The sequence below is a fragment of the Tiliqua scincoides genome, chromosome 7 (assembly GCF_035046505.1).
Source record: "Tiliqua scincoides isolate rTilSci1 chromosome 7, rTilSci1.hap2, whole genome shotgun sequence".
Lineage (NCBI taxonomy): Eukaryota > Metazoa > Chordata > Lepidosauria > Squamata > Scincidae > Tiliqua > Tiliqua scincoides.
In genome coordinates this window covers 12,908,824-12,929,490 of record NC_089827.1, presented here as the reverse complement: position 1 = coordinate 12,929,490, position 20,667 = coordinate 12,908,824, and the positions used below count along the sequence as shown (strand labels likewise).

The 20,667-nt window shown below is 47.7% G+C and overlaps 1 protein-coding gene across 1 annotated transcript in view; it reads left to right on the top strand.

The window, feature by feature from the left end:
* Nucleotides 1-4,002: 4,002 nt before the first annotated feature.
* CAV1 (caveolin 1) overlaps nt 4,003-20,667 on the top strand; it is a 38,076-nt gene continuing 21,411 nt past the window's right edge. Inside the window, exons 1-2 of the mRNA XM_066633680.1 lie at nt 4,003-4,108; nt 6,145-6,309. Of these exons, the coding sequence (XP_066489777.1) occupies nt 4,079-4,108; nt 6,145-6,309 (195 nt within the window). The 5' untranslated portion in view covers nt 4,003-4,078. The remainder of the gene's footprint in view (nt 4,109-6,144; nt 6,310-20,667) is intronic.

Genomic DNA, 20,667 nt, shown 5'->3' with positions numbered 1-20,667 from the left:
AGCTACTTCTCTCCTCACCAGACTCTACAGTTCTACACAGCCTAATCTGGAGTTCATCTCAGTGAATATATAAACTCTGCCAGCCCTGAAAATTCCTTATCGATATAGATTATCAGTACATGATATGTGCTGGAGATTTTAACGAAGTTACAGATTCCTATCTTGACAGAAGCTCCGCCTCTTATAAAATAAATACTAAAGTTAGGTCAACTACTTCCCGGTAATATAGAATAAATACTAAAGTTAGGTCAACACTTTGTTTCCCCGGTCCACCATACTTGTTCTAGAATAGATAATTTTTTGGTGTCCAAGTCCTTCTTATCTAAGATTACGCAAACTGATATTGACCTTGCTGTCTTATCAGACCACTCTCCAGTTTCGATATCCTTCACACTTTCGGGTGAAACTAAGGTATTTAAACCATGGCATTTAAATATTTCATTAAATGATGAAAGCTTCAAACATATGATTTAAAAAAAAAATGGGGGGGGGGGGAAGCCCTGAAAATTCCTTGAGCTTCTTTTTTACAATCTTGCAAGCTGTTTTAAACAGTGCCTTGCACAGACCTTACAAATTTCAGATCAAATTAAAGTGAACCAGGACAGCAGCCTTGCTTTGCCTCATGGCAAGACCTGGCTCTGTTAACCATTTTAAAATAAAATGCACTGGTGCACAGCTCAGCATGTTGCAAACATGCTGTAAGGCACACCTGCAAAGACTTGTGGAGGCAAGGAGGGGGTGTTTCTGGGTGGGGGGAGGCAGGAGCAGTTCCAGGGGGGCCATGGGTGCATGGTCCCTGCAAAACGTCAAGCCAGCAGGGAAGGGCACCCTCTGGGATGGGGAGCGAAGTTGGGCATCTTGAGAACCCTCACTGGGTGGGGCATCAGTGGCAAGATTGTGCCAGCTGGGAAGCCCAGATCTATTCACTTGGAAGAGGCGGCTCCGGAGGGTAATTTGGAATGGGAGCCCAGGTCTACCCGCCTGGTTGACCTGGACTCTGGACTTAAGGTAGTGCTCATGGCCCCTTCCAAACATAAACACTGGATCTGCCCTGGGGGGGGGGGCAGAATGGGGATGGGATCAGCAGAGCAGGCCTAGGCCATATCCTAACCCCCTCCTGGCCCCACCCAGCATTATACCAGGATTTGTACCAGCTAAATAGCAGATCTGAGAAGCCCAATAGGGATGGCTGGGGTATTACTTGGGGTAAGGGGAAATACGACCTTCAGCCACTTCCTAGGCACCTCCAGCTGCCTCCTAACCTGTGCTGGATTCAGTACAGGCTGTGCGGCCTGGCTGTGCTAGCGCAGGTTAGGACTGGGCTACCCATGGAATAACCAGCAGTGAATTTGAAATAGGAAGCTGCCGTCTACTGAGTCTAACCCCCAGCCTTTCACGATTGCCTGCACAGGCTGGCAGCACCTCAGGTTTCAGACAGGTGCCTTTTCCAGCGCTCTCTGGACATGCCACGGAAGGAACCTGGGAGCTTCTGTAGGCCACGCAGATGCTCAACTGCTGAGTGGCAGGCTCATCCCTCGCACAGTGGGATACGGAACGGGAACAGTTTTCCAAAAATGGAACTCAGCGTCTTGGAAACAATTGGATCAGTCAATGGAAACACAGAATAATGTGAGGTATCCCAGTGTCCAGCCAAGAATTGTTGCCAGTTTGATTAATGCCAACGCCTTCATGCTGGCACTGTTGGTACGCTGGTCTCAAACTCTCTTTTTCTTTCCTTTAGTTAGAATACGGAGAGCAAGCAGGCCAGATCGCAACTTGGCCTGAATAATCTGGAGGCAGCAACACAAAGAAAGTCAGAGTTGTATCAAATGTTTGCCTCCTTTGGAATGAAGCCTTGGGGAAGGAAGCCTCCCATCTGTCATCCCTTCCCCCCAGAGGTAAAGTCCCCAGCTTCCTCAACTGTTGCAGATCAGTGCCTGAGGAAGCAGAGCTGAAACTTTGCTTTGGGATGGATGTGAAATCAGGATCCAAAGACCAGCATACTGTACTTCTTGTCTCCCAGTGCAAGCATCTGGATGGGGGCAATGGAAGGCCCCTGATTCAGTTTATCTGAGTTGGATCAGAAAATACACTTAGGGTTGAGGAGGAGGGGAGGACCCAGTTGCCCTCCCCCACAGTGCCACTGAGAGCTGGCATTGGGCTCAGGGCAAGATGCCCGATTGCCCCCTCTTCCAAAATGTATTGTATCAAGACCTGATTATTGATGGGCCGCAAAACTGACAAGCTGATAGTTGACAAGGAAAATACATTGAGCCCTATGCAAAGCAAAATTGAGCCATACATGATGAGAAGGCGAACTTGCCCCAGCACTTATAGAAGGCCAGGCAAAGGGCCTGGACACCAGACACCAGAAAGGTCCAATCTGATGAACATGCCCAACAAACAGTCCAGAAGATGGCCCCCCTCCACCCTAGTAAAAAGGATAAATACAGTCTTGAGCAGCTAGTAAAGTGAAACTTTTTAAAACTGTTAAAGCTAGGTGTGTCCTGATAAAGCGTTGCTTTAAAAAGTGGGTCGTGGTGCTAAAAAGTTAGGGAACCATTGCATTGGGGTAATAGAAGTGCAGTGGCATACCTAGAGGGGTGCAGGGGTAGCAACTGCTGTGGGTTGCCTGGGGGCAACAGTCTGCCTGCCTGCCCGCACAATTACGTCCCCCATGGTTGCCACTCCTGCCTCTTGCAAAAAGCACCAGGAAAACGGCACTCTTTGCAAGAGCAGCAATGGGGATTGCACTCTCTGGCCCCTTACTCCCCTTGCTCCAGGGGTTTGGGGGCAACTGGGGAGGCTTGGAGGGGCAAGCAAGAGGGGACTGGGGTGGGGAGGCAGTGGAACAAGGGGAGAGAACAGCCAGAGACTCCAATCACCGCACACACTTCTTGGAGGGGTGAGCAGGAGAGGGGCTGGGGGTGGGGGGAGGCAATTTTAAATTTGAATTTGAATTTAAATTGTGGGTGTGACTTCACACCTGGAAGTGACGTCACCCAGTGACATCAATTCCAGGTTTGATGTGAGGGAGGGCCTCATTTTTAACTTTGCCCGGACTCCAGGATGGCTAGCTACACCACTGTAGAAGTGCACTGAATGTGGATTAAACTTGTAGTGCAGTGTTTCTCAACATTTGTCCTCCACCGTACAACTTCATATGGTCAACCAATTCGTAGTATCACCGGAAGTAACTGGCGATGACATCATCACCAGTTACTTCTGGGTTGCGAGGCTAGATGTGATGCTTCAAACACCAGTGAGAGGCTCATAGTGGACAGGAGGGCTTTTTTGAGCACAAAAAAATGCATTCTTTGGAACTCAAGTTCAACCCACTGAGCCGAGTCTCCTACCACTGTTTGTTCTGCCGTGTTCCTAATCTCGCTGCCAGGGTCCAGGGAATACCACCAGACAACACCATCTCAAGTACCACTGGTGGTATCTATACCACTGATTGAGAAACACTGATGTAGTAGTAGAAGCGCAGTCATGGATCGGCTGAGAGATGGAGATCCCCACATTCATTTTGCAATCAATTTGTTTTGTATTGTATAGTGCGTTTGGCCCGCCTGGAAGCCCTGGGGGGAGGCAGAAATTTTGCCCCCCTTTCTCCAGGCCAGCCCCCCCAAAAAGTGACACCAGTTTTCCCTTCTTGGAAGCCAAAAAGGCTTCCCATTTGGCTGGCTCAGGGCACAGCAGCCTGCCTGCGGTGGACTTTTTCTGGCAAAGCAACAAGCCAGAAGGGTGCCAGAAAAAGCGCGGTGGGGGGGGGGTTTGGAATCAGGTAGGGATAGCCTGAGTGCGTCCTGCTAAGTCTGGGCTGTGTTCCCCTCTTGCCTTGCCCATCATCATCCCCTGCCTGCAGCCCCAGGGCCTGACCCGGACCAGCCCTGTCCTCCCACGTGCAGAACAAACCCCTGGCAGCCTGCCAGGCTGGGTGACTCTCTGCCTCCTACACTCTGGGTTTTTGTAGTGCGCGCGTACAACAAACAATACGGGGATCTTCCTTCCTCAGCTCCTTTAAGCTATAGACCGCCGCAGCGCTTCGCACAGCCTGCAGCCAGCCCAGGGCAGCATGTCTGGGAGCAAATACGTGGACGACGAGGTAGGACCAGCAGCATGGGTGGGTCTGGCGTGGAGTACCTGCTGGAGCCCTCTCTCCTCCCTCCCTCCCCTTCTTCCCTTATCTTGTTCTCCACCTTCCAGTCCTTGGCAGCAGTGGCGTAGCTAGAGGGGGGCAAAGCACTAAATTTTGCAGGGCTCCTCCCCCCTTCGGAGCCATTCCAGGTGGAGGGAGCAAAACGGAGGCACTCTCCTCCGGTGAGGCTCCCTGCAAAGCATAGTGCTTTGCCCCCCCTCCAGCTACGCCACTGCTTTGCAGAGGTGGAGGCGAGGCTGTTTCGAGGGCGATGGGGGGGGCGATTTGTCTGTGTGTGTGTTGTGGGTAATTCGATCCCCCTCTCCCCACACTGGCTGGGCACTTGTTTTTCCCTGGCACAGAGTGCAGCTAGGCTGGAGAGCGTTCTCAGTGGAGCTACTCTAGAGTAAGTGCGGGGAAGGCTGGCTTGCCAATCGGCTGTCTCTGGCTGCGATCCTGTCCTGGGAGTAAGCCCCACTAACTTGAATGGGACTTACTTCTGAGTAGGCATGCATAGGCTTGGGATCTGCACGCTGCTTTTCGAGCTCTCTGCTACTTCTTCCTCCCTCTCCCCATCCCATCCCCCCCAAAAAAATTTGCTTGCCGCGAACTTGCAACGAGATCAGGGACACCCCGAGGAGCCACTGACCGGGTCTGTGTTGCTGCTGCTACTGGGAGAAGTTGGGCTTTTTCTGCAAACAACGTAACTTGTGTTGTTCTGCCAACAACAGGGATGTACAGCCCAATCCTATGCATGCCTACCCTGGAGTAAGTCCCGTTAGAGTCAGCGGGACTTACTCCTAGGTGCGTGTGGATAGGAGTGCAGCCTTACAGCCCAAGCCTAGGCATGTCCACTCCGAAGAAAGTCCCTTTAGAGTCAATGAGGCTTACTCCCAGGAAAGTGTGGATAGGATTGCAGCCTTTGGAACCCGATATAGCCGTGTCTACTCAGAAGTAAATCCAATTGTAGTCAATGGAGCTTACTCCCAGGAAAGTGTAGCTAGGTTTGTAGCCTTATTCCGCATCAGCGCGCGCCGGATCCATGTGAACCCAGCGGCAGCCGGTGCGCGTTTTGGGCAACCTCGTAAGCGCCGGGCAGACCCGCGAAGGGGTCGGCTCCAGGGCAGCAGCTGGGGAGTGTTCGTTCCAGCCCAAGCCTAGGCATGTCTACTCGGGAGTAAGCCCCTTTATATGTAGTGGGGCTTTGTCCCAAGTAAGTGTGGCTAGGCTATCCACACTTTCCTGGGAGTAAGTTTCATTGAACACACTGGGGCTTGCTTCTGAGTAGACGTGCCTAGGGTGCAGCTGTTCGGCTGCAAAACTATCCACACTTTCCTGGGAGTAAATTTCATTGAATACACTGGGGCTTACTTCTGAGTAGACATGCCTAGGATGCAGCTCTTAGGCTGCAAAACTATCCACACTTTCCTGGGAGTAAAGCTCATTGAACACACTGGGGCTTACTTCTGAGTAGACATGCCTAGGATGCAGCTCTTAGGCTGCAAAACTATCCACACTTTCCTGGGAGTAAAGCTCATTGAACACACTGGGGCTTACTTCTGAGTAGATATGCCTAGGCTGCAACTCTTAGGCTGCAAAACTATCCACACTTTCCTGGGAGTAAAGCTCATTGAACACACTGGGGCTTACTTCTGAGTAGACATGCCTAGGCTTGGGCAGTTAGTTAGTAGGACCCTAAAGGAGGGGGAGGCTTAGTAAGGAGGCGATTGGGTGGGATGCTTTGCCCAGGGGCGGGGTGGTGGCTGCGCCCTGCCCGCGGGAGAGCTGCTGTGTGGGCACTCGGAGGGGACCCCTGGCGGCGGGCGTGGGAGATGGAGGGCTCTGCCTAGTGCAGAGGGGTGTGGTGGAGAGAGGTGCTTTGTATCCATCTCCGGAGGCAGCCTCGGGGCATTCCCTGGCCGCAGCGTCTCCTCCTCCTGGCTCTGGGACTGCCCAGCCGGAGTTGAGCCGGACGATCGCTTCTCTCCCCTCTCCGCGCCCAGGACTTTGGCTACACGGTGCCCATCAGGGAGCAAGGCAACATCTACAAGCCCCACAACAAGGTCATGGCTGATGAGATCAACGAGAAGGAGTTCCATGACGTCCACACCAAGGAGATCGACCTGGTCAACCGGGATCCCAAGCACCTCAACGATGATGTGGTGAAGGTAGGGCATCCAGAATTCTACCCACCCACTTACACCCACCCCCCCAAAAAAAAAACCTCAACTTGTGATTGCCTCCAAAGAGGACCCTGACATGTCAAGGAGTGGAAGGAGAATCAGGCTGCAATCCTATCCACACGTACCTGGGAGTAAGCCCCATTGGCTCTAATGGGACTTACTTCTGAGTGGACAGGCATAGGCTTGCACTTTAAGTCTGAGGTTCCCAGGGTGGTGTGGGGTGAAAGGGGCTGTGCTTGTTTTGATCAGGAAAATCAACCCACAGGGTGCTGGGACTCCCCCAGGAAGCTGCTTGATCTCTTTTGGTGACCCTCTCTTAACCATTTAATTACCCCCGCATACCCTGCTAGAATGTTTCATAACTCTGTTCTGTAGCGGATGCCTTTTAAAGGGATGGGTGGGTTCTGCTTGCTGCCCAGCCTGGAATACCCAGCCTGGAGATAATTGCAGTTATCTCTGCTGAGAAACCTTGGCAGACTGCTGAACATATTAGCAGCTGACATGTTCCAAGAGTCCCACAAAGGAAGTATATCCTGTTACAGGAACGCAGCTTCTTCCTATTTATTTTCTGATGGAATTTTTCTCAAGAGGCTGTTTACTGGCTCTTGTTGCTCCTGTGGCCCACGGGATAAAGCAGTAATCTGGAAGAACTGGGTCCGAGCCTCTTTGCAGGCAGGTCCCTTTTGACCTCAGTTGCTCATCTATAAAATGGGAATAAGACTGACTCACTCTCGCAGGGCTGTTGTGAATGTGAACATGACACTTCAGCAAAGGCCATGGGTTTTGAGCTGCAAAAAAAGCTGTTTCAAGCTGTGGAATATTGTTTTATGCAGAAAGGCAACGGTCATGCATATTATAAGGACTGTGATTGCCTTAAACTTTTCGTGTAAGCAATGCAGAGCTTGCATTGTGCACGCCTGCTGTGCGTGGAAGAAGAGCCGGGTTCCCTTGCTCTCCCAAAATAAAACTTTTGCAGGTTGTCTGACTAAATAGGAAAAAATGTATTTGTGTATTTGCTCATTAAATATGAGGCTGCCCACAAAGGCTGGTTTCAGAGGGTGGAGTGAGAAGATGTTGGAATCTTTATTTTTTTTTTTTAAGCAAGGCCATAATTAAACATTGGGGGTTTAAAAAAAGAAATGAACAGGGCTGCACTGTTTGATTGTTGTTCAATTATTAAATGCACCCCCCACCACTCAGAAAGCAAATCAGTTTTTAAAAATACCAATTATTTTTAATGCAAATATTTACAAAAAGTGCAGCTGACAGGTGCCACCTTAAAAAGTGCCCCCATTTCTGGAATGCTGGTTCCAAGATGGTGTCTGCCAGTACATGACAGGGCATCCTGGGAAAAAAAAACATTGCTTTTTCCCTGCTGTTTATTCATATGCAAATACGGGCAAGTCAATTAATTTATTAAAACTTACACTGAGCTGGAGTCCTATGCACACATACATGGGAATAAACCTTACAGAACTTCATGGGGTTTACTTCTTTGTAAACGTGCCTGAAATTTGACCCTGCTAATCTACTGATGTATGTTTGCTTGGAAGTAAGTCCTACTGTGCTCAGTGGGTTTTACTCCCAAGAAAGTGTGCAAAGTGTGCAGTTGAAGATGTCTTTCATCAGATTAATTGAAAATGTGAGAGGGCTTATTTATTTATCACCTTTTTATACCACCCTTCCTCCAAAGACCTCAGGGTGGTGTGCATGGCTCCTCCCTTCCTTTTGCCCTCACAACAACCCTGTGAGGTAGGTGAGAAACAATAACTGGCCCAAACTCACCCAGGAAGCTTCATGACTAAGTGGGGATTTGAATGTGGATCTTCCAGGTCCAAGTCCAATTTCTGAACCACTATACCATCCTGACTGAATTGGGCGTATGAACTTACTGCTAATGAACAGGAATAAATCATGTACTGGCTCCATTGTATGAACATGGATGTTGATGGAATTGTTTTGCAAAAGATTGTGACTTTCCTTACAGTGCTGGGAGCACTCTGATTCTCTGCCTAAGCCAAATGAATGCAAAAAAGTATAGGTCCTTTTTCCAATCTAAAAAATGCCAAAAGAAAGCAAGGAGAAATCATTAAATGGCTTGGCGAAAGGCCTTATTGGATCTTATGACACTGTTGTAAATGTCACCCTTGGGCCATTCCAACCTATTTGGGTCAATGGAAACTGTTATGGGGGCCCATCTGGGTCAAGGAGACCATGGAAGCAATCCTTTCTTGGCAAAGGTGCATCATACAGCAGATGTCATGGCCAAGGGTAGTGCAATCAAAGCTTGTTGGACTTTGGGAAAGCCATCTTTGCTGCAGCCCTCTCAGCTGGATGTTGGTGTACTTCACCATGCCTTGCCAGGGCAGGGAGAAGCTATGACATTTTAGTAACCAAGTTTCCCAGCACGGGGGACCTTCATTTATTCTGTTGATGGAGATGGAAGAAATGGTTCCTTTCTTTAGGCCAATTAGCAGCAGGATGTGATCTGCCAAGGGTGCCAAGCACCACGGGTAAATTTAATGCTGAGCTCAGTATTGGGGCAGGCAACATTTACTGTCTTCCCTCATCAATCATGGACTCCTTGTTGGAAGGCATCAGAAAGTCTTGAACATGTTCCTGGTCCAACAGAACCTTTCCTAAAGCTCTGGTACTCCCAAGCTGAAAGCTGATGCTCAGAATCTCTGATGGATTAGTGGCTTGAATCAAATGCTGTCATCCTATGCAGAGGTTTAGGGGGAAACCTCATTGCACACAGCAAGACCTAGGTCCACATAAACCTGTATACAACTGGGCTGTTAATGTTTCAAGTCTCTCTTAAGAAGAGACTCCAGTGGCGTAGCTAAAGGGGGGCCAGAGAGGCTTACAGGATACCGGATACCACAGCATGAAGGGTGGCAAAAGCTCCGATCTACTTTTGGCAGCAAGGTGGGGGCAGCAGGTGAAACTGCGTGGCCCGCGTCCATGAGGGAGGTGCAGGAGAAGGTCATGCAGCAGTGAGGAGGCCTCCTTGTTGCACCAGTACCTTCCCCTGCACACCTCTCTTGGGCACTCTAAGTAATTGCAAGCTGCTCTGAGCGGCCAACTGTTTTTTAATTTTTTTCTGCAAAAAAGCCGTCTGGAGCACACAACCACTCCAAGCTTGCAATAATGCAGAAGTAATTGGTGTTGTCGTCATCACATCACTGCAGTTACTTCCAGATCAGGAACTTCCATGGATGATGCTGAGTGTCACAGCCCTGGGTGTTGGAGGGGCCCTCTATACCACTCTCTCTCCAAGTCTCTTTTTAGGCTGTATTAGTCAAGAAAAGACCATGGAAACAAAATACATAATGCAGAACAGTGTATATAAAAACAGCTTGTATAAAAAGGTCAATAAACAATTTTTTTTTCTTATCTGGTTATTGAAGGCAGCCATGGGAAGGGGAGTGCTTAGGGCAGTAGTTCCCAAACTGTGGGTCTGGGCCTCCCCAGTGGGTCGTGACCCAGTTTTTGGTGGTTCACGAAACTGACAGGGCAAATTAGGCTATGTACATCAAGGATTAAACAAGCTGCTACTTGGGGGGAGGTACTGCTGACCAATCACCATTATAGACACACCCCTTGGGATTTTTAAAATTGGACAGCAACCCCAGGGCCTCTCAAAAGTTTGGGAACCACTGGCTTGGAGAGTTGGGAGAAGAACATATTTTTCAAGCTCATTCTTCTGCAGCAGCCGACGTTCCCAAAGCAACTAAACCTACTGAGGATTAGCTGTGTGTGCAAGACCGGGTGGAATCTAGATAGCTCCAAACAAAATGACTAAACAGAAAAAGATGGATCCTACTGGGAATAGAAGGCCAGTCGCTGCTGAGCTAAGAACACATATCTTCAAACAGCCCCTGGGGAATGCTCGAAGATCCAGTGTCCAAAAGAAAGTTAGGATGTTAGGAAGAGGATCAGTCAATAGACCCTCTCTGAAATAAAAGTGCTTCTCCCACATGCTGAATCAGTGTGGTGCAGGGGTTAGTCTGGTTGGTGTAGGATTGCTAAGACCCAAGTTCAAATCCCCAGTCTGACAGTGTAACCTTGGATCAGAGCCCAGTCCTGTCTCTCCCCCCCCCCCGCCCCACACACAAGGGTCCTAGGGTTGAGAGAGAATGAATGTTTTCCCAGGATCACTTAGTGTGTTGATGGCAGAGACAAGATCTGAACTGGGGACTTACTAATTATAGCTTCTTCCATACCCTGCATGCCCTGAGTTCAGATTCAGAGTTGGAGGGCTCCGCTTGTCTCTATTTTTTAAAGCAAAATCCGTTGGGGTAAAGTGAGAAGATCCTACGGAAGGACTTGACACAGCTGGACATGGAATCGGTGCAGGCATGACAGATGTGAAAATCACTCATACCTCAGCATGCCAAAGGGAAAAAATGTAAAAGGGGCGGGGACATTGCTCTCATCTTCTGTACCAGTTGGGGAGCAGCCTGGTCAAGTAAGAGGGGAAGGGGGAACGGAGAGCTGCTCTCATGCATCAGCCTAAATTTTCCCTCGCTCCACACATGTGATAGCATGGCTTATGCTATCACTCAGGAATCATAGGGATCATAGAGTGATGGCTGACATCGCTCATTCGTACAACACCTTATTATGCTGTATTTGAACAGCATCGCCATGATAAATGATGGCTTATCTGAAACTTTCAGAAGAAGCAGGTCCATACAAGCAGATCTTGTAGTGAAGTTCTGGCATTTGTCTCAGCAGACCCTGCATCATCATTCTTCATAAAACCAGTGATGTCACTAGGGGGTGCAGGCTGTACCAGATGACGCACAATGGGGCGGGGGGTTACACCACCACTGGCCAAAATTTTTTAACTCTTAGTATTTTCAAATAACACCATCATGTTATATATAATTTGATGTGTAATTTCATGAAGAATGCAATGAAGCGAACCACGTTTAAATATCTCTATTCTATCAAAAGCTATGGCCAAAAAAAACTAGTGGGGGCGGAGCAATGGTGCATCACCATAGCAACCACCCAGGGCGTTGCCTGCCCACTGCTTGGGAGGTCTATGGTGGGGGTGATGCGCTGGCCTCCAAGTGACACCACTGCATAAAATCACTCTAAGGCAACATGTTCAAGATCCTAAAAATGGGTTCATTATCCTTGAACTGTGCAGGATTGTCATATGACCAGGGTGGTTAAAAAGGGAGATGGGTTCCCCTTTCATTGCATGCCTGTGGGCAAAAAGGCCATTCATGATTTATCTATCAAACATCGTGGGCCTGGCTTTCAAATACAGTTGCACAGATCGAGAATGTTCTCTCTTTTCTGGCCGTGTTCCCCTACAAAATACTGTAAAAGTGAAAGAAGCAGGTGAAACAATGTACATTGCACAAATTCTATATTTTTTTTTTTCTCAGTTAGGAGGACAGAAGGGAGGCCTAGGAAGGAGAGTGCTAATGGATTATTTATTCTTGTTCTTTTTTAATGACTGAGAATAGAGAAATGAACATCCCAATCCTATCCCCTCCACCACCCGTTGATATAGCGGCACCAAAATGGTGACCGCTGCATCCTATAGTGGGCGGGGGGCAGTCAAAAGGTCTCCTCTAGATAAGGAAACAATAATTCCCCTTCCTGGAGGTAAGCCTCTGCAGTGTGGGTAGGTCTACTCAAACCACAATAGCTATTTTGCTGGTGTAGGTCCACATGGACCCATGCCACAGGATCGGGCCCAGGAAGCGGGTTAGGATATCGGTAGTGCAGAAATGTTTCATTCCCTCCCCTCCTCTGTTCCTCCCTCCTGCCACCCCTTCTTCCTCTCTTTCATTTTACCTGCTCTGGCAAGCGGGGAAACCACCAATGACAGGGGGAGGAGGCGAAAGGAGGAGGCCTTCCCACTGATGCTCCTGTTAGCACACTAAATTGTGCACTGTTGGAGCATTTTTTCAACAGGTGCTGACTGCTTTACAGCAGTCACTACCATCACAAAAGGTATAAGGTAAATATAAGGTTGGTCTGTAAGTAAGGCCATAGTCCTATACACCCTATCCTGGGAGTAAACCTCATTGACCACTTACTTCTGAGGAGACATGCCTAGGATTGCACTGTTATTAATTTTGCTAGATTAACTCAAACTATAAGAGTGTATTCACTCTTCGCAGTCAAAAACTAAAAAGGGATATTAGAAACCAGGGTGTGTGTATGTTGCTTTACATTAAATATTTACGTCTTCCTTCTGTTCCAGATTCTGAGCATTTTAGCTATTTATTGGGACTTGTGTATTTCTTGTCATTCATGGTATGCTGACACCTATACATGAACATAAAAGCTAAATCAGTCTTGGAAGGTGAATGATTAGACAAGGGATAAGGAATCTGCCCTGTAAGCAGCTCTTCAAATGGCTTCAGCAATTTTTTTTTAAAGTGCTCATAAGGGTATGCACCTCCATTCTATAGTGTGAGGTTGGAGATACAAAGGTGGGCTGCGTTTTGAGTGTCCAGGGCTGCAGATAAATAAGCTTCAAGCAACTTTGAGCAGAGGCACCTCTAGCACAAAAGATGCTAGCAGTCAGAAGCCCAAAAGACAAAGACATCCCAAAAGGGGAATATATTGTTTTAGCTCATGAATTGTTCTCACTGCAGTGATTGTGATGAGGCTGAACTTCACTGCCCATTTGTTTGCCTCTCCCCATAACTCAGGGCTCTCCAGACCCTGTCCTGCGGGCTGGATCCAGCACCCTGCCTTTTCCCTCCACTGCATGAATGATGCTTACCATTGCATGGGGAGCCGTCCTTCCCTGCCACCAATATCTCCCAAACTGAGCTCCATCCCGCTGCTGCTGGGTTCCGTTACCCCAGCAGCCACTGTGCCCAGATTTCTGGGCAGGCATAGCTGACTGGAGCTCAGTTTGGGGGGAGATCTGCCAGGGAACCAACCTTTCCTGCTGCCGAACAGTAATAATAATGATATCAAACTTCTGTGTTTTACTTTGTTAAAACTAATTTTGTTTTATCCTAAATAGCCTAAAAGCAGGGTGTGCACAGACTTGGCACATAGACTGAATTACAATATAGAAAGGTCCCATGAAGAGCAGCCCTTAGAGAACAAAGCAATTTTGTGTGCCGCTCTGGTTGAAAAGCAGTATATAAATAATCATGATAATAATGATATCAAGCTTCTGTGTTAAATAAAACTCTTCATCTGGCAAGAGAGGAGGTTACCGCCTTGGATCAAAGCAGGGCCGGCCCATCCGTGAGGCCAGCTGAAGAGGTAGCCTAAGGAAGGGGTGTATGTGCCCATCTGTATCTGCCCACCTGCCTCCACTGCTCTTCTTCTTTCTTTCACTTCCTGAATTGGAGAAGGAAGAAGGAGATGGAGAGGAAGAAGAAATGTGGAGTACTGAGCTAGAACATTGGAGAGCGGAAGGATCAGGGGCTGGCACATAGGGGAGCTTTTGGCATGCTACCTCAGGAGGTCTGGCCATGGACCCAGGTTTTCCCAGACATCAAAAAATGCCATGTTGGGGGGGGGGGAGTAGCTGAGCAGGGGAGGAGAGCCCACTGCAGTGCTGGTGTGCGCAAGACCCTAACCTTGTTCCCTGTCCCATTCTTTCTCCCTTATTCCCCTTGGACTTGCTCCAGCAAAATATTTGGCATAAATCTGAGGAGACCCATCAGGGCAGCAGATGTGGCCCTGGGCGCCTCCAAACTACCCCTCTCCATTGCTGCAGCTGCATCGGTAGGGAGTGCAATTTTGTTAGGATTCAGCACCTAGATCTGTTTGACCCCAATCCAGGCTTCCTCCCTTTCTGTATGTATACCTCTGATTACGTGTTCCTACATGCACGACTTAACATTTGTCTCATTTGAACTCCATCTTGTTGCTAGAGTCCCACTACTTGAGCCTGTCAGAACTTGTAGTTGGACTGCTGCAGGGAAAGAATCTCCAGTGTGGAGAAAAGAGAAGGCTTCCATGCACTCCAGAATACTGATTTAGACCTTAGTCTGCCCAGACCCCATGACGGAATTCTCCCCTAGATAAATAAAAGAAAAAGCCTCTCTGCACATCGCAAGCTAGAAGTCAAGGGGAAGTGTTCAAGCATTGTCTTCTTTCTGACATATTGGCTTTCTGGGCGCATGATTTTTTAGTGGGGAGGGGGTGACAATTTAAACTTGCCACACGTACACCAAAGCTACACCTTCAGTGTGAAGTGGTACAGTCCAATTTTACCACCTTATCTGCTTTTATCATAGGCTAGTGCAGTAGTTCTCAAACTGGTGGGTCACGATCCACCAGCTGGAGAACCACTGCCCCTTTCCCTTTAAGGGGTAGGGGGAAGGCAGCAACACAGATCCTGAGGATTGTGCTGCTGCAGGGGAAAGGTTTTTGTTGTTTTTTTAAACAAAACTTACCAGCTGCCAGGGTCTGGGGCTGTGGGGAATCCCACAGAGCCTACTTCTGGGCTCCCCACGGCTCGTAGAAAGTAAAAAAAAAAAAGTGGTGATCACAACCCACTTACAGGTTGCGATCGTGAAACTTCTGGTTGTGCGATGCATTATGGAGTGAACCAGGGCCAAGGGAGGGGGTTGTGCAATCCCCCCCCCTTACAGGAGAAGGCTTACAGGAGCACAGAAGGTTGCCCTGGAGCCATGCAAAGGGTGCAGTTTTTAATTTTTAAAACATTTCTAAAAGGGGACCCCTGCATCCGCCGATATCGCTATCACCAGGGGGGCTGCGTGGAAACAACCCCCTGTGGATACCAAGGCGTTACTGCAATGATATATGAACCCCTGATGCCAAAGGGGCTTCAAAAATCAGTAGAATAATTAGTTTATTTACATGTTTACCTTCTAGCTGAAGCTCATCGTTTACAATACGAATGCTTGAAACATGCATTTCAAAAGTGGAAATCTAAAACAGATATGATCTTGCATGACTCAAGGGGGAAAGCCTTTGAACGAAAAACAAAAGAACTGCAAAATAAAATAACAGTGCAGAACACATAAGGGTGCTTTGTGTTCGTTTGTGTTTCTGCATGTACGTTAAGAGCAACACTGCAAAACTCTTGTTAGTGGAAGAATCTGGGACCCGTGCCTAATCATCCCTGCATGTACAAATACTCCGCTAATGCCTGTGGAGTTTATGCACAAGTATATACATTTGAATTTACACCCTAGCCTCTGTTTTTCCAGTGCTTTCTTGTTCCTTCCCCAAGCACAGCCTCTCCCTACACCCACAAGTGGCCTTTCGGAATCAGGGAAAATACTGCCATGGTTGTAGTTAATGGATCTTTGCCTTGAAGAATCCCTGATCACAGCCAGTCAGATTATGCCTGCCTCCTAAAAAGGGTGAGGCAGAGAGAAAGGGCCTCTTGTGTGTGTTCCCTCGAAGACTCCTACACAGGGTTGCCCATAATCCCTGGTACTTAACATTTATTTCTGTTTTGAGAAAGCCAGCTGCAATCCCCTGTATACATCCTGAGAAGTAAGCCCCATTGAAAGGAGTGGAATTTGCTTCCAAGTAAACACCATTCCAATCAGCCTGTGAGGCACAGATACATGCCTTTACAAATCTGTTTTAGAACACAATCCAATGCGTGTCTGCTCAGAAGTAAGTCCTACTGTGGGCAATGGGGCTTCCTCCCAGGAAAGGGTGTTGAGGATTGCAGCCTTAATGACCAAAACCATCAAGTGCAGTTCATTATTCAAACCATGCGCTTAAAACAGCTCTTTCAGCAGCCTGGAATTTGACTCACATCAGGATTAAACATATTCTAGATTCTTGGCTCGGACATGAACAACTCCTACCCATTCGCCAGGTATGCTGGCATCCGAGAGCCATGGTCTTATTTACACGTCCACGCTGATCTGGAATTTCAGTTGATGTTCTTTAAAAAAATATATACTCGCTAAAAGGACTAAGAACACACAAGATAGCCAAGGTGAAAGAATGTTTTCTGCACACCTGATAATAATGACTATTATTAACTGTTTCAAATAGTACTTGAAGGGGTCATTTTACACTGGCGCTATTATCATTATGGTCCTGTTGGAAAGACTGCTGCGAAGGCCCCTACAGTTCTAGCACATTATTATTATTATTATTATTATTATTATTATTATTATTATTAATATTAATTTATATCCCGCCTTTTTGCCGTATGGGCACACATGGCGGCCTACAACAATTAAAAATACAAAATTAACAATTAAAAACAATAATAAAAACAATTTTCAAATAATTAAAAAACTAAAACAAACCCCGTGGAGTCTAATATAAAAGGAGAAAGAAAAGCCAGCCAGTCTGTCAACAGTTAAAAGCTTTTTGAAATAAAAAGGTCTTCAGTCCACGCTGAAATATTAGCAACAAGGAAGCAGTTCTCAAATCTAGGAGGAGGATATTCCAAAGTTCGGGGGCCACCACCGAGAAGGCCCTCTTCCTGGCCGCCGCCCCTCTCACATCTCTTGGTGCACACCCTCTCACATGCATTAAAACAGCACTTTTTGGGTGTTAGATTACTGCTGTGAGACCTAGGACTCAGGACCCATTTCTTGAAGAAGCCCATAAGGATGGTTCAGATTAACACAGGCCGTTTCTGTCTTCCTGGGTAGAAGCAGTTGAGTAGGTTGTCTGTTTTGAAGGTAGCATATTCTGCACTGCAGTTCTTAGGGTCAGGGCATAAGAGGGTGCTTACTGCTTTTTGCTTCAAAACAGGAGCCAAAGAGGAGAAGGGGAACTGTAGCAGCTCATTGCTTTGTAGTCACAACCCACCACAGGAACCGGAAGTGGGCCATTCTCTCTTAAGGAGAGTGGCCCAGGAATGGATGCCCCAACGGTGCCACAGTGATCATAGCACTGCAGGAACTCAGGAGCATTTAAACGTTCCTAGGGGGTGGTTGTGAAGCCTCCCGGAGGGTCCTAGAGGCTTGAAGCCCCCACTGCGAGCCTCGCGGCTGCTGCAGTAAGCTCCGATCAGATCTCACTGCTGCAACAGGGAGGCTCAAAGGCCACCTGGGACCCTCTAGGAGGCTTCACAACTCCCCAGGCATGTTGAAAAGGCTCCAGGGTCCCCACGGCACCATGATCGCTGCAGCGCTATCAGGGAACACACACCCTGCTCTTGCCCCACCCATCGCAACCACTTAAAGAGCCAGCAGAGGAAGAGGGATAGACAATTCTTTTCTTTTAGACAGTTGCCCCAGAAACAGAGCCGGAGAACCCAGAAGAGTGTTTCAGCTATTTTCAAACACTAAACTCTTGCGGCACACCTCTGAACCATTCAGGCACACTATTGTGCAGTGGCATAGTGGTTGAAAATAACTGGGTTAGTGCGTTTGACAAAGTCTGAGAAGACCCAGACTGTTGCGAAGTGTGTATATTTCAAATATATGTATAGTTTCCAGGCAGGAGAGGCATGAGTTTCCACGCCACACAGGTACACGGGCGCATTGAAAGGGCATGCACCCTCTGTGCACCCTCTCTTTGTGATTCTGCATCACATCCCCTATTGACTAGTTTTGACAACTGCATTAAGTTGACTTCTTGGTTACCCTGGATTACATGCGCAGGTAAAGCAATGGTGTGAGTGCTGCTCCTCAGACTCAGATCCCATGTTGGACCCAATTCAGATATTCAGGGCCTGATAGGGAGTGTCCCACTGAAGAATAAGCCTCAGTCATCCTTCCAAATACAACCAGAGAAGGCATTTCCTAGTGGACTAGTGAGTTAATGGCCACCTAGTGAGTGGCCCTTTACAAATCTGTTTTAAGCAATCAGACAACAACCATACATACAGTAGCCAGAGGGAGAGGAATCACAGAGGCAAGCCCTGCCCTCAACCTCTGTGCACTTGCTACGGTATCTGTGTGGCACATGTACAAAATACATGCCTGGGTCTGTGTGCATGAACAGGGAATCCGCAGGAAGTCTTCAACCAAGCATACAGAGCCTATACATATCCAGTCTGTATGTACCTAGGACTGTATGGAAATATTCTGTGTAAGATAAATTTGCATAGGTGCAGGGGCAGCATCAGAGTAGCAGGCTCTGTGGCCAGCCTTTATGCTTTCATTTTAAGGTCTGCAGTGACCCTTTGCATTCATATATAGTGCCTGAAATGAATGCATGTGCAGAAGGTTTGCAGCAGAGCCTCCCACTTTGATTTTGCCTCCACTTTGCCTACAAATATTCAGTCTACAATGACTAGAATGACTACAAATGACTAGACACTCTCTGGTGAACCTATGCAGATCAGGAATAGGTTTTGCCACTATAATCTTCTTCCCATGTACATTCACTTACACATGTAGTTTTTATCTGTAAAGGATTTTAGGGTTTGGGGTAATTTTCTTTATGTTCTCCAGCATAAATAATCTCCCTGCACTCTGAGAGAAGGCTGAGCAAGTGAAGTTTGGTTTGCAGCTTAACTTTGCAGGCCATTGTGGGGAGTGCAGTGGGGCTTTGTTTTGTTTTTAGCTTCCAAAAATACAAGTCCCAAAAATTCACTAAACTTTGATGGAACACATGGTGATGGACACTGGTGTACCTAGGGGGGAGTCAGGGGGGCAAATACCCTGGGGTGTCACCTACTCGGTCACCATTGCAACCCCCTCCCCGCAACCTGTCCCCCCCAGGCCTTTCCAAAGCCTATTGAGGGCTGGGAGGTCGCCTATGGCCTCCCAGGCCTTCAGAGGCCCCTGAAGAGCCTAAAAAGTCATTTCCAGTCATTTTTAGGCCTTCTGGAGACCTCAGAAGAGCTTCTGGGGGTGGGGAGGCCACACGAGGTCTCTCTGGCCCTCAGAAGGCCTCCAGGCACCCCGAGTGGGGGGGTGGGATAGCATGGGTTGGTGGCACTTTGTGGTCCTGGCTCAGGGCAGCACAGGGGCCAGATCCTCAATTGGTGATGGGTTAATGGATTCAGCAGCCAGCCTGATTCCTTCTGTGGTCTGCATGTTTACTCACATACAGACTCATACAGACTCATAAAATCTTCATGTTCCGGTCTAGTTTGGGCTTCCAAAATTATTCCTCAGTATGTATGGGAAGATGATAGTAAAGTACGTCTTGTTGTTACACAGAGCATTTTGAACATTCATAAAGATTTTGGTGGTTCATCAGTAATTATGTTTATTCCAATCAAAGGCTCATTCTGTTTATGCTTCAGGTTTTTTTTTCCCTCCCGCATAATTGAACCCTTATGTACTGGTTTCTGTTTTAAAGCCAGTGCTCATGATTCATAATTCCATGGAACATTGTTTGCTTGCTATAGTGACAGACTAATTGTGTGCAAACCATGTGCAGAAAACAGCCACAATTTATCGGGAAAATCCCAGGACTAACCCAGGCCAATATCTCTAGAATTGACTGCTTGGAAGCCAGCTGGCCTAGCACGTGGTACCCATGTCTCTGTCCAAGGGGAATATGTACAACATCGTACCAGAAGCAAGAGAGGGTGTGCAGAATTCACTCACACATCTGTTTTCCTCACTGCTGTGAGATATTAAAATCCAACCTCCACAATGCATGGGAACCAACAATTGATGCCTGGATTTCCTTTTGAAGCCAGCATCAAAATATCAGCAGTGGCAAAACCACCACCCCCGCACTTTCTTTAAGCAGTCTTTCTCTCTGAGCCCAATCCTATCCGACTTTCCAGCACCAATACAGTCGCAATGCAGCCCCAAGATAAAGAAACAAATGTTCCTTTTCCTTGAGAAGACCTCCATGACTGCCCCCCCCCCGCCACTGCAGGAAGCAGTGCATGTCCAGTTGGTATGGCCGCATCAGTGCTGAAAAGTTGGATAGGATTGGGCTTTCTGAGTATGTTAGGGACAGTGGACCCGGTTTGATAAATGGTTGTTCTCAGAGAGTGGAAGCAATCAGTACCTTGAGAAGCATCCCTTATTAGTCTGGATATTCAGTTGAGCATCCCTAATCTGAAATGCTCCAAATTTGAGCACCGATATAATGCCACAAGTGGGAAATTCCTCACTTGACCTCATGTGGTGGGTCACAGTCAAAGCACAGGTGCACAACAGACGCCTGGGGTTGCTGTTTATTCAGCATCCCCAGGGGAGAAAGACCCTCCCAGCCTCATATGTTATATAAGACATAAATGAATTTCATGTTTAGAGTTGGGTCCCATCCCAAAGATGTTATGTATATGCAAATATTCCACAATCTGGCAAAAAAAATCCAAATCCAAAACACTTCTGGTCCCAATCATTTTGGATAAGGGATACGCAACCTGTATTGCAATACTCCTGCATAAGAAACAATCCAATTAGCTCATCAGTATGCAATGGAGCATACCGGTGTGTGATGGCACCTTTATGCAATATGGCATGTACCAGTAGC